General features: G+C 36.0%; 3 protein-coding genes and 1 long non-coding RNA gene across 10 annotated transcripts; 2 read left to right on the top strand and 2 right to left on the bottom strand.

The window, feature by feature from the left end:
- Positions 1-1,747: 1,747 nt before the first annotated feature.
- Positions 1,748-4,016, top strand: LOC121741202. 6 transcript variants are annotated; one of them, XR_006037804.1, is made up of 5 exons: positions 1,748-2,066; positions 2,500-3,131; positions 3,224-3,322; positions 3,491-3,574; positions 3,892-4,016. XR_006037804.1 is itself a non-coding variant. In XM_042133903.1 (4 exons), the coding sequence occupies exons 1-3, from the start codon at positions 1,967-1,969 to the stop codon at positions 3,314-3,316; spliced, it is 822 nt and encodes a 273-aa protein (XP_041989837.1). In that variant the 5' UTR covers positions 1,748-1,966; the 3' UTR covers positions 3,317-3,322; positions 3,491-3,688. The 6 variants fall into 6 exon arrangements, 4 of the variants coding, with proteins under 4 accessions (XP_041989837.1, XP_041989834.1, XP_041989835.1 ...); XR_006037805.1 differs by having other exon boundaries at positions 3,485-3,574; XM_042133903.1 differs by lacking the exon at positions 3,892-4,016 and having other exon boundaries at positions 2,503-3,131; positions 3,491-3,688.
- LOC121741203 (membrane protein PM19L-like) lies at positions 3,702-4,646 on the bottom strand. 2 transcript variants are annotated; one of them, XM_042133906.1, is made up of 4 exons: positions 4,514-4,646; positions 4,225-4,444; positions 4,098-4,143; positions 3,702-4,012 (listed from the first exon to the last, which is right to left on the bottom strand). In XM_042133906.1, exons 1-4 carry the CDS (start codon positions 4,635-4,637, stop codon positions 3,872-3,874), a joined length of 531 nt encoding a protein of 176 aa, XP_041989840.1. In that variant the 5' UTR covers positions 4,638-4,646; the 3' UTR covers positions 3,702-3,871. The 2 variants fall into 2 exon arrangements, with proteins under 2 accessions (XP_041989840.1, XP_041989839.1); XM_042133905.1 differs by having other exon boundaries at positions 4,225-4,637.
- A 2,778-nt stretch (positions 4,647-7,424) lies between these two features.
- Positions 7,425-12,262, top strand: LOC121810960 (protein MEI2-like 2). The gene is made up of 12 exons (XM_042211707.1): positions 7,425-7,908; positions 8,426-8,556; positions 8,654-9,096; positions 9,396-9,554; positions 9,632-9,748; positions 9,843-9,994; positions 10,095-10,180; positions 10,257-11,046; positions 11,125-11,209; positions 11,296-11,364; positions 11,450-11,629; positions 11,797-12,262. Exons 2-12 carry the CDS (start codon positions 8,451-8,453, stop codon positions 11,902-11,904), a joined length of 2,295 nt encoding a protein of 764 aa, XP_042067641.1. The 5' UTR covers positions 7,425-7,908; positions 8,426-8,450; the 3' UTR covers positions 11,905-12,262.
- LOC121810961 lies at positions 11,471-12,433 on the bottom strand. The gene is made up of 3 exons (XR_006052489.1): positions 12,271-12,433; positions 11,697-11,875; positions 11,471-11,611 (listed from the first exon to the last, which is right to left on the bottom strand). It is a non-coding gene; the product is annotated as an uncharacterized LOC121810961 (long non-coding RNA).
- Between the last annotated feature and the right edge of the window lie 1,044 nt (positions 12,434-13,477).

The following is a 13,477-nucleotide window of genomic DNA, read 5'->3' as shown; positions in this document are numbered from 1 at the left end:
CATTAAAATGGAATTCCATTAGTTCTCTAGAACAAAAATAGAATTGTTCCAGACTGTCAGTACGTAATTTAGGTAAAATATATAGGTATGATTGAAAAGTATAAAAAGTTAGTGAGGGGAGAATAATTTTTTGGGTTTGAGTTTAGTGTAAATAGTTGGAGTAAAATTAATATTTAGTATGACATTTATATTAAAATGAGTTTGAGTTTAGTATAATGGTGGAAGATGCTCTAAATCATGAATCAATTATTTTCTAGATTTGCTTATTAATCCGATTCCTAAAGCACAGCGTCTAGATTGGTTGAACTTAGCTTGGCAGTTGGCACAGTATGGTAGCCATGAATTGAAAGTTGATGATTTTCAACTTTTCATTAATGTCACCAACTTAGTTTTGCACTGCAAATTTATTTACTCCCTCCGTCCACAAAAAAATAAAGCATATTTGACATTTTTGGTTATCCACGAAAAATAGAGCATATTTAAAAACGAAAGTTTTCAATAAATTATATCTTACTCTTTTCTTTTCTCTCTTAATAATAATATGGACCACACGTTCCACTAACACTACTTCTCTCTTACTAATAATATGGACCTCACATTCCACGAATACTATTTATCTCTTAATTTTTTCTCTTCTCTCTTACTTTATTAATTTCATATTAAAACTAATATTATTCATAATGTGTCCTATTTTTCGTGGACGGAGGGAGTACATGACATTATCCACAACACTTGTCCCTCTTCATTGAGAGCACCATTCAATGCTTACATACCATTGACGTTTCCCACTCGTCCACAATTCATAGCCAACTATTATCATGGTGTCCTTCAATTCCATCATTAAACGATGCCGTTTTAGTCTTACATGTAAATATAAATTTTACTATTATGTAAATTACAAATTTGAATAGGGTGAAATGCATTTGTCGTAAACGAAATGTATTAGGATATAGAAATATGTTATATGCTAAATAACATTATGCGAATTGTTACATAGTACATGCAACGCATAATTTATTGTAAATTAAAATACTTATAAAAACGTTTAAAATTGACTGTCACAATAAATAATAGACAAGGTTGTTAAATCATTGGGTTGATTTATGATTCCGAGTGCATCCAAAGTTTTTCCTATATATATTATTCATTCGATTCGAACAAGATTCATTGATTTACTTTTTTACACTTCATCAATATAATGTTTGTAAATTAGCTAGTAATCGAGAAAAAACCCAACTATTATTCTAAATTGTATCATCATTATCTTCTTCTCAAATGAGTGGATCTATTTCATGACTTTCAAAAATTGGAATTTAAGTGGAGTTTTTCAAATTAGATTTTAGTAAATCTTAATCATAAAAATAGTTAAAATTAGAAGAAAAACGAAAAAATTTAAAATTCAAAACTTAGTTGGTGCTACATAGCGCTCGTGGATTTGACCGATTTCATGCCACCCGAAGAATAATCCGTTATGCGGTCAGCACAACGGTCCAATCCACAATCTAAGTGCCCTGAAAAGCAAATGGAGTGTCATACTATGACATAAGCTCCAACTCAATCTAATTTATATAAGCATAGACTCGAACCCGAGATCTTTGATCTTGGACATTACCACTACACTCCTTGGCCAACCAACTTACGTACAATCTCCAACCCCAATCTGATTCACAAGATCCCTACACCATTTAATTCATGACATGTATATTTCCTTCAATTATTTATTTTATATGTATGGACAGTTCTTCACAATGCTTGCCCCTACCAACCTCTAAAGTCTCTCTCAAACCTTTGTCTTATTTACTGCCATTTTTCATACACAATTCCCTTCTCAAATCAAAACCATAGAAGCCCAAAGAGCCAGCAAAGCTGTACTTGGAAATTACAGTTTTAGTTGTGAGAGAGAGAGAGAGCAATCTGATTTGATCCATAGCTGCTGTAGATTTAACTAATCCGACAGTCACTAATCATGCCGTCAGGTGCGAAGAAGCGAAAAGCTGCCAAGAAGAAGAAGGAGAATCCAAATCCGTCCCACAATCACTCTGATTCTGCTCCTGCTCACTCTCACGGTTCGGATACTTTGTTTTTAGAACGCACAAATCTTTTAAAAATTCCTTCTTTTTTACTTTATTTGTCTAATGTGTGCAAAGCATTGTGTCGGTTATTGGTTTCTTATTGTGGGCTTATCTTGTTTTTGGTAATTCTTGCAAAAAATATTACTACTACTAATAATTAAAGAGATAGTATATTGTTGTGTTTGTGCCTTGTGCAATAATTGGAAGTGGGGTTGTTGCTAAGCTTTGTTTCAGTTACTGAAAATTATATGTATGTGATGTTTATGGTGATTGGTGAAAGGCTGAATGCCATGGATCAATGTTGAATGGGGAAATGGTGTTTTTCCCTTTTTCTTTTAGTCTCTTAAGATTTGAAAATCTCTATGGATCTCAGAGTCAAAGGATTTTGTGTTGAACTGTTTTTCAAGTGACTCATATGTATGTATAGCAGGGGATGATGATGTGAAGCACGAGAAGCTTCTGGCCGAAGCAGAGGCCGGAGGTGCTTCTTCCACGGAAGGATCTCGAGTTGGGGTGGAGAAGGATATCAAGATTGAGGATGAATCGGGTGTGAACGATAGCATCATCGACCACAATGGGGAAAACAGGAAGCCTTATGATGGAGGTTCATCTGGGAGTTGTGGCAGCAGCAGCAGCAGCTCAGATGATGAGAACAGTGGAATCAAGAAAGGGGAAGCTGAGTCAAGCATTGCTTCCGAGGTATCAGTGGGAGTGGATGATTCTTTATCTGGAAAGCCAGTTGAGTCTGTTTGTGATTCAACTGCGGAAAGCATCGCTGCAGCCATAGAATCTGATGTGCTTTCTCAAGCTGACATCTCTGTGGCTCCTCTTGTTGTTGAGTGTACACTAGAGGGGAATGAGGGGAAAAAGCTTGGCTCGGTCGAAGAAAGAATTTGCACCTCAGTTGAAGAAGCAGATGTTGTTGGATCTGCTGAGATCACTCCAAAAACCTTAGATCCAAAAGAATGTGTTACACAAGAAAATGATGATAGATTAACACTTCCTAGAGTTGCTTTAGATAATGGAGCACAATGCGTTAAAGATTCTAACTTTACACAGGTGTGTGTTGCGTCTGAACCCTTTGAACACATTCAAGTAATCTGGAATACACTTCATGCTATAATTAGGTCCTTTTTTCTATTCTTCTGCAGCTGGTGGTGGCTCCTTCTCCGTATCCAGTTCAAAAAACGACGTGGAAAAGTTGCTGTGGATTGTTTGAAATGTTTTCGGGGTCTGGTGATTAATCAAAGGTAAACACATCTGTGTTTTCTTATTCACAATTTGTTGGATAAACAGTTTCTGGCTTTCTGCTATTTGTTTGTGCAGTTCACCTTTTGGTCTATGGTTGAGTTGAATAGCACAAAAAATATGAAAATTTCATTTGTTGTAGATTCTGATTCAAAATTTCATAGCTGTAGAATCTTGCTAAAGCAGAAGCAGACATTGTGGCTGAGGGAAGTTGTGGAGGATGTCAATGAAGATCTCCACCATCAAAACAAAGAGTTAGTTCTGCCTTTTCATGTTGATTTAGCAGTGAATATAGACATACACTTTCTTGTGAATTATTGTTCTTCAACTGCCCCTTAATTAATAAAACTGTGAAGTATTTTGCAACAGCTGCCAAAACGATTGAACATAATTCATGCACTCACTCCTTTTTATTTGATTTGATTTACTCAAAGCAATCCATCTCTATTTGTACAATCAAACACAAACAAAAAGAAAAAACTCCTGGAAACAAAGATCAAACAAGAACAAGAACCACAACAGCATATAAATGTCAACATCGATTGTCATGTTCATCCCCTTGCCTCTGCAGATGTTTTTCCTGTCGCCTCCTTGGATTTTGTTCCCCTCGCTTCCACAGCGCCTCCATGGATGAGGGCGATGTAGAAGAGCTGAGTAGCTGACAGGATTGTGATGAAAGCTTCCATTGTCATCTGCAACCAGCCAAAAATCCAACCCATAAACAAAACATTACCATTCAAAATATAAATGTAAAGATCCGATTTTTATTCATCTCACCAAACGGCTATTTCTGTGGGTCAAATCGATCTGTTTCCACGCAAACCTGTCAAAGAAACAGACACCATTAGCTCCCATAAAAGCAAAAGGAAGGAAGAAAGATGATTAGAGGATAACTATGAATCACCCCATGGCCAGAATCGTAAGACTCCAGGCAATGGTGCCGCCGACAGCAGCTGCAGGGAGACTATCCATGCCCCAGTAACAAATATGGTTGAGTCCCGAGATGGCAGAAGCAACTCCCACAACCCCGGCAATCAAAGAGAAGATGACGAAGAATCCAGTGGCCGCGTTTCCCATGGGGAAGTATATAGGCGAGAAATGCGCAGGCAGAACAAAGCCTTTCTCTGTAGGGAGGAAACGAAGAGTCAGTGAGAAAAGTGATATGCTGTGGGTTGAGTTTTGATATGTGTTACCGATGATGAAGCTGTGGTCGATAGCTCTGTTGATGCTCCAAGCACCGATGCCCACAACGATGGCGTACATGCAGAAGTTGAGACACAGAAGCAGCAGCGGTAGGTTTTGCAGCGGCGGCGCCATTCTTGGAAGTGAAAGAAGATTGCTGCAACATTTGTAAGCCGAAGGAAGCTTATAAGCGTGGTGGTGGTCATGAGGGTTCTTTTCTTGTAACGTTGGATATAGTAAAAGGTTTTGTGTGGGGTTGTAAAGATGATGATGATGATGATGCTTTGTGTTCACGGCAGGGAATACAAAATACCAACAAATTCATTTCTCTCCTCTCAGTTTTACTAAATGTTTTTCTTTGTTTCCTTCTAAAGGAAATAATGGAACAGACATGAATCACAAGGTTTATAAAAAAAATAAAGACTCCATCAGTCATATTAAGTACTACTACTACTATATGTTAGAATCTTGATCAAAATTCATTGAAATAAAATCAGTCGAGCAACCGATAACAAGATGATTCACTGTACTAAGTTAATCAAACATTTACTTCTAATTTCTAAAACTTGGAAAAAGGAAAATAAGTCATTGTAATGCCTAAAAAATTAATAAAAATAGATTTAGAGCTACGTAGCAAAACTTAGCAAAGCAATACATTTGATCAGTATCGTAATGCAGAAAACCCGAGATCTTAAATTGCTCATTCATCCTCCTGGCTTTGCAGACGAGCAAGCTTATTAGGCTATCCACATCTCTGTCTCAATACCGTCTCATCTCATCCCTTAACTATTTATGGGTCCCACTGCACTTTTTACCCATCTCTTAATTAAGAGACAACACCTGCAGGCTGCAACCCTCCATCTCTTAACCATCTCATCCCTTAACTATTCATTTAATTTCATTTTTTATTTTTATTTCCAACAAATTCAATTAATATTTCATTGAAATATTAAATTAATACTAATAATTCATAAAATCATTAAAACCCACGAAAATTACAACATCCGAAAATATGAAAAAATACATAATTGAAATCCTAATATTACAATTGATTGAAATCCTAATATTACATTTTTTAATTTTTTTCAGAATTTAAAAAAAAAACACTTTTTCAACGGATATAAACGATGCCCACTTGCGGACCGGCAAGTGGGCGTCACACGGCTGCACGGGAGCATTAAAAGATAACTAAATTACTTTTTAATAAATGAAAGAAGGTAGTACTTTGGTAAGTTAATTGGAGATAGAAAAAAATAGATAATTAAAAGAAAATAAATTACTAAAAAAATAATTTAAAAAAACAACTTATTTTTAGAAGGAAATTAAAACTCAATTCATAAATAAATGTACTCTGCTACTTCTTCCACCCCATCATAAGCGAGTCATTTTTTAGGATGTCCAATTATAAGTAAATTATTTCTCTTTTTAGCAAAAATAATACATTTTCTCTCTCATATTTTATTCTCTCACCTACTTAATTTTCTCTACACTCCTCTCATTTTTCTCTCTCATACTATACTCTATCTTTATTTAACTTTTAAAAATTTTAAATATCAATTTTTTAAGAAAAAATTGCCAATTAAATCAAAACTTTTGGTTTATCTCCTAACTTACAAAGTTAGCTAATTAAATCATAACATATAACACTTTTGCAACTAAACCATAACTTAAAATTTTCGGCCGAGTACGTGACATTATTTAGTCCATGACACTTAAGTTTGTCATTATTTAATGACATGACATTCTGATGTGATATTACATAATTTTAAAAAAATGATGAAATGAAGAACCAAGTATGTTTTTCTTTTGAAAAAACACCCAAATCTAAAAATGATGGAATGGAAAGAAATCGTTTTGAGAGGTGTTTAAGACAACGTCGTTTTAAATAAACGATGTTTATGTCCACGTAGGAAAACAAGGGCATCCACGGTACCACATAATAGCCGAAAATTTTAAGTTATGGGACAAGCGCGAAAGTGTTATTCCCTCCTTCCCATAAAAATAAGGACACTTTTCTTTTTTCGTCCGTCCCATAAAAATATTTTATTTCCAATTCTGAAATTTTTTACCAAACTATTACCCATATATATCGATTTATTTATAATTTATATCACTAGGACCCACCATAATAATAATAATAATAATGAGAGTCGCATTATCCACTAACATTATTTAAACTACACTTCTCATCATCTCTCTTACTTTACCAATTACTCCATCCGTCCCACAATATGAGTCACATTTAGTAGGGGCACGAGTTTTAAGAAATGTAAAGAATAACGAATTGGAAAAGTTAGTAGAATATATGGTCAATTTGTTTATATTAATTTTATAATAGAATATGAGTGAAATGAGTTGGTGGAATGTGATACTTATTTATTATTTATTATAAAGTAAAATATAGTAACTCTTATTATAGGACGGAGAAAGTATATGCTATATTAATTTCTTACCGTCTCAATTATTCTTATTTTTTGCACGGAAGGGAGGATATGTTAGTTAACTTTAATAATCAGTGGGACAAAATCATAAATAAATCAACTAAAAATTGGGATTTAATTGACAATTTTATCAATTTTTAAAATCTGAACTCAAGTATGCGGGGATCGAGGGAGTATAGATTTGATGGAGAAAAAAAGGATAAAGCACACCAAAATCAAACGTCATTCTGCAGCCAGCGCCGCCGCAATTCTCTTGAGTCTTCACATCAGATAACTTTCACTAAATCAAAATATTCTATTTTAGGAATAGGAACTTCAAACAAATTTATTTCCATTTTTAATCCGCATTAAACGTACAACTCAGCACACACTCAAGTTATTATCATATTCTATAAAAAGTTTTTAAAAGTGAAACAATACCTCTTAATCTATTCAAACTAATCCTCTATGCCCATTTCTTAATCCTCGTATTAATCCTAAACAGGGATTATATTATTGTCTGCACACTCTGTCGTCTTCATCTTTCTCCCACAAAAGATTCTTGGAACATATATTAATTTATTGATTTGAATTCCATTTTTCTCATTTGTTTTTTTGGATTCTATGTGTGCGTATGTATATGCACGTGGATATCAAATCAACATTTAATAGCAGTTGAAATTGATTTCAATCAAAATAAAATCGTCCATTAAATTTTTCGGCCGTCAAATCATTGGTGCTCACTGCATTCCTGCGATCAATGTGTGTTAATTTTATGTCGTTTGTGTATTAATTGAGTGGGGAAAAAGGGGGAAATGAAAACGAAGACGGAAGAAGGTTGAGGAGTTCTTGCTGTTCACGTTTCTGTTCCTTTTGTTTTTTGTCTTTCATGCGCTCCCCTTTTGCTTGCAATATTCGGCCCAGAATTAATGCTTTTGGTGTTTCTTCACTGATATCAGTGGGCTCCTTGAACTTCTTATCCTCAGGTATTCTTTTGCTCTTATAAATGCACTATGTTTATTGCTTGATATCGATTGGCTCTGGAATTTTTTATGTGGGCTGTTTTGGAGAGTTATCAGGTGTTTGTGTTTCCCCCTCTTTCTGTATGAGTGAGGGGTAGTGCTTATAGAGATGCATATATGGACATTGGAGATCAATAGTGATTGTATAACAGTTTAAGAAATGTCTAAGTTCACTGTTCCAGCAATATGTGATTGTTTTGTATGTTGCATATTATTTGAGTAGCTGCATTATATCAGTTAGATATTGTGAAGAATTCATGAGCTTACTTTTATAATGTTGTTGCTCATCTATATGGAATCCAAAGCTCGCGTAGTCGTGTTCAGTTAATGCTTTATCATGTAAACATCTCATGCCTGTTTCATTTTTTTGGTTTAGCAATATCTAGAAAGTGGAGAATTTATTTTGGTGGATTTTAGAACAATTCATGAGAAAAAAAATTATATAGTCATCCCTGATAGCCATGAGGTCAAATTGTGCCAGGTGCTTAAAAGATCTATCTGACAAGATGGGAACTAGTTCGTGGGAGCTCTTTCCCCAATCTCATTCTTATCGCGTGCCAAGTGATGCCTCACTTCACTCAATTTCGTTGCCTGTTCTTGCCAATGTCAAGTGTAAGCACCCGACATACTTTCAGCTGCAGTACCTTTTTAACCTCTCAAGAATTAAGTAGTAAGTATTTTATTTCTTTACGTGTTTGATTCTTCACAGTGAGTAGCAGTGAAGGGAAGAGTGATATTCAGTCCATGCATGATACCTCCAGCAGCTTAAATGATATTGATCAGGAGCTAAAGGGTAATTATGCGGTTGGAAGCTTGCTCCCCGATGATGAGGATGAACTCCTAGCTGGGATAATGGATGATTTTGAGGCCAATTGGTTGCCCAATATAGTAGATGATACAGAGGAATACGATCTTTTTGGTGGAGGAGGTCTAGAATTGGAATCCGATCCCCAAGAAAACTCGAGAGTAGGTTCTTTTACTCTTAGTTTATCCAATGATGGCATTGGCAACACAGTGGCTCATTCCAATCAAACTAATGGCGTGGGCACAGTTGCTGGGGAACACCCTCTAGGAGAGCATCCTTCCAGAACATTATTTGTTCGCAATATCAATAGTAACATTGAGGATGCAGAACTTAGAACACTCTTTGAGGTATTCATGCTACCTCAGTGGATATCTTGGATTCTTGGTATTTTCTTCTTTTACAATTTTCATTACAATAAAATTGTTTTTTTTTCTTGTATATTTCTGCAATATCTGTATTCAATGCCCAGGTTTTGGTATTTCTTGTTTTTCCTGCATCGGTTGCCATTGGCTTTAATTTGATTATAGCTATCACATATGGTCTAACTAAGAAAGTCTGAGATGTTAGTTGTAAGCACCGGGACTTCTGAAAATGAAACACCTAATGGACTCTCCCTGCGTTCTCATTTCTGTTTCATCATTTTCAGCTGTATGGTGATATCAGAACATTGTACACTGCATCTAAACATAGGGGTTTTGTGATGGTTTCTTACTACGATATTCGTGCTGCTCGAACTGCCATGCGAGCATTGCAAAACAAGCCACTCCGGAGAAGAAAGCTAGATATTCATTTCTCAATTCCCAAGGTTTGATGTATATGCTTCGCTTGCATTCTTGTATTGTATCGTTGTCTCTGACAGTCCTCCCAAACTCTCCAATCCAGGAGAACCCTTCTGACAAGGAAATAAACCAAGGAACTCTGGTAGTATTTAATTTGGACCCATCAGTCACCAACGAGAACCTTCTACAAATTTTTGGGGCTTATGGCGAGGTCAAAGAGGTAGTCTTTTGCCTATTTCCACTACATATTTCTACACATGCCTGTGAAAAAACTTGATATGAATAGGGAACTTTTGCATCTCTGTGTTAAACAGATAAGGGAAACGCCACATAAGAAACATCATAAATTTATTGAATTTTATGATGTCAGAGCTGCAGAAGCTGCCCTTAAATCCCTGAATAGAAGCGATTTAGCTGGAAAACGTATAAAGGTGGAACCTAGTCGGCCTGGTGGGGCACGTAGAAGGTTATATATTGATATGCGACTGTTTCTTCCTCTCACATACATTTCTCATGCAGTAAAAGTTGAATTCTTTAACTTTACGTTACCTTGTCTGTACCATTAGTTTGCTGCTGCATATGAATCACGAGGTTGAGAAAGATGAAAGGACCTTGCACAAAGTAGGCTTGCCTCTTGGGAATTCGCCCTCTGGTATGGCTCATAGGTGCTCAGATCAGTGGTAGTTATTTTGCTAGTTATCTTTGACACTTTTACTGTGTTCGTGCAGCTACGTGGCCTCACCTCAGCAGCCCTAATGTTGGAAGTCCTCTGCTAAACTTAAGTAAATCACCTGGTTTTAGTTCAGCAGGTAGCTGTTGGGGCAGGCAAGATACCTTTGAACTGTCTCATTCACTTCCAGAGCAGAAGTCGAGTCAGTTTGTCAGGTCTGATTCTTTCTTTGGTTCTTCGACTTTCAATGGATCCACTTCCGTACCATTTTCTGGTCCAGAGCTTTACTGGGGAAGTTCATCCGAACAGACCAATTCTACACCGATAACTCAAGCTGTAAGGAATCCTTTTATATCTGGTGGTAATCACGGGAGTCTTTACAACTGGTCTCAAATCCAGCAGCATCATCACTGCTACCATGCTGGATCTGCTCCATCTGCTGGCCCCCTCCAACAAAAATTCGGCTATTTTCATGAGTCGCCCAGATCATCATTTGCTAGACCTGGTTGTGCACGTGCTGCTTACTTGGGCGACTTAAATGATTTCAGCTATCGTGATGTTACCAATTCCACTGTTCCTTTGATGAAGTCAGTATCAGTGGGAGAAGGATCCCCTGTTTCTAGCATGATATCATCTGCAAGACCGAGTCATGTGTTTCATGGTATTGCTCGTTTCCCCGGACCTGCAGCGTCAAACTGGGAGGCTTTGGCCGAACGTGGGAGGTCTCGACTCATTGACACCAATGGGATCCAAATAAATAACAAGAATCAATTTCAACTTGATATCGACAAGATTAGAACTGGTGAAGACACTCGAACAACTCTGATGATAAAAAATATCCCCAACAAGTACGTCCCTTAAATTAATGCTTTCGCTACATCTTCTTTGTTGCTAAAGAATTTTGACATTCATGGATTTTTTTCTAGATACACATCAAAGATGTTACTGGCTACCATTGATGAACATTGTAAAGGAACTTATGATTTTCTCTATTTGCCCATTGATTTCCAGGTCAACTTTCTTGCCAGTTGTGGCTACTTCATCTTTATTATTTATTCCTTGCAATATGCCTCACACAACACTTCATTTCTTCTCAGAATAAATGCAACGTTGGTTACGCATTTATCAACCTTCTGTCTCCATTAAACATTATCCCATTTTATGAGGTCTGTCAAGAATTTTGCGTTGAATAAGGCCAATCATTTGATTGTATGGTAGATAGTCATCACTCCCAAATTTTGCTTTGTGCAGGCATTCAATGGAAAGAGGTGGGAGAAATTCAACAGCGAAAAAGTCGCTTATTTGGCATATGCTCGAATTCAAGGGAAGGCTGCCCTCGTTGCCCATTTCAAGCACACGACTTTGATGAACGAAGATAAGCACTGCAGGCCGATTCTCTTTGATTCAGAATTCCTGGAGTCCAACAATAAGGTAAAACCAACATTATGCTTGTTAATCACATCACCAACATCAAAACTATCAAATCATCAGCACATACCAATTGCTGCTTCTTGGTTTTCAATACTTCCCCAGAAAGCAAACCATCTTTTTGCTAGTTTTTTCTTTAGCATGCTTTCATCTCATTGCTGCTGTTGCAGGTCCTCCAAAAAAATGTTCCAGTCAACGTGAACACCGGAGTTCAACAATCAAACGAAGGACAAGCAGGGAATCTGGCCGCTAGTGATCAAGATATGAGAGAGCAGTAATGGGGAATGCATCAGGGTAAAAAAGAGACACTTTTCTCATTAGTGGAAAATTTTGGGACAATAGTTCCATTGATGTCAAGTGTTTGTATTTAGATTCTTGTTTGAAGTAATCAAATTAGGTTTGATGTTTTTTTTTATCAAATCTGATGATTATCTTAGCTAGTCAGATGGCCTCTATAACTCTAGTGAGAACCTTAATTATGTACATGAGTGATTATGTATATCTAAATATGGAGAGATATTAATTTTATTACCATACGAACATAAGCAGTAACTTAATCTATAATAGAAACAAAATCAATTTGAATATAAACAATAAAATTAGAATATTTGAATTGAAGAAAATCAATAATTACTGCAGCACACCATAGCAAGCTCGGCAAAGCAAGCAGACAGCAAGGTGTGGAAGGAGATCTGGCGACAGTGGCGTATTCAGGGGTAATTTGGGGGCACACCATAGCAAGCTCGGCAAAGCAAGCAGACAGCAAGGTGTGGAAGGAGATCTGGCGACAGTGGCGTATTCAGGGGTAATTTGGGGGTACAACTGTACCCCCAAAATTTCGTACTTAACACTAGTATTGAGGTATAATTAACTAAAATTGCAAGAGATCAGGTGGCAGAGCAACAACATTTTCACTTGGTAGGCCAAAGATCGAGTCCTACCACTCTCAAGTTTTGGTTCATTTATTTTTTATGTTCCATTTCTCTTTCTTTATCTTAATTTAATGTGTTACATAATTATTGGTCATGTATTCCGCACCCCCGAATCAAATATCCTGGATACGCCACTGTCAGGCGAGGCCGGCGAGTGACAATGCTACAAGGAATGGCGATGAGGCAGGCGAGGCGGAGGTGCGGAGAGTGAGACAGTGTTTATAACTTTGAAGTGGTAGCATATATTTGAGATAGAGGCAGTGTTTATAACTTTGAAGTGGTAGCATATATTTGAGATAGAAACCTTCTTAAGTTTATATGCTTTTGAAAACCTACTAAATCTACATTTTTTATTTTATTTTATCGAAAAAATGATCAATAATGGTTCTCTATTTAATTATCGACTTAAATCCTAACCTATTGGATTGAGAAAAAATGTTTTATCAACTGAACTACACTTCATCGTCTTTTTATTTTAGTATGTTTTATTGTACGGAATGTGTTTAAATAAACCATAAGCTTGGTTTTTTAATTAAAATTTATAGATAATTTATAATAGAAATATCTAGGAATAAATTGTAATTAAAATTTATAGATAATTTATAATAGAAATATCTAGGAATAAATAGAAAATGGAGTGTAAGAAAAAAGTAGAGAATTCTAGAAGAGAAAAAATAGGATGGAAACTTTAGAACATATACATATGTAGTCTATATATACGCCTAATGCGAATATATTTTGTAATATTTTGTAGATGTTAAGTTTTGCAAGCTTAGTTTGTTTTAGTTTTCAAATTAAATTAATGATAAAGTGATATTTTAAATTAAATTTAAAAAAATTACTTGAATCTTGCATCCCACGGGAGAAAGATACTAGTAAATATTTAACGGTACGATTTTATCCGGTGAATTTTAAAAAT

Source organism: Salvia splendens, chromosome 7 (assembly GCF_004379255.2).
Source record: "Salvia splendens isolate huo1 chromosome 7, SspV2, whole genome shotgun sequence".
Taxonomy (NCBI): Eukaryota; Viridiplantae; Streptophyta; class Magnoliopsida; order Lamiales; family Lamiaceae; genus Salvia; species Salvia splendens.
The sequence above is the reverse complement of the archived record's forward strand: the minus strand, read 5'-3'. Positions and strand labels throughout refer to the sequence as shown.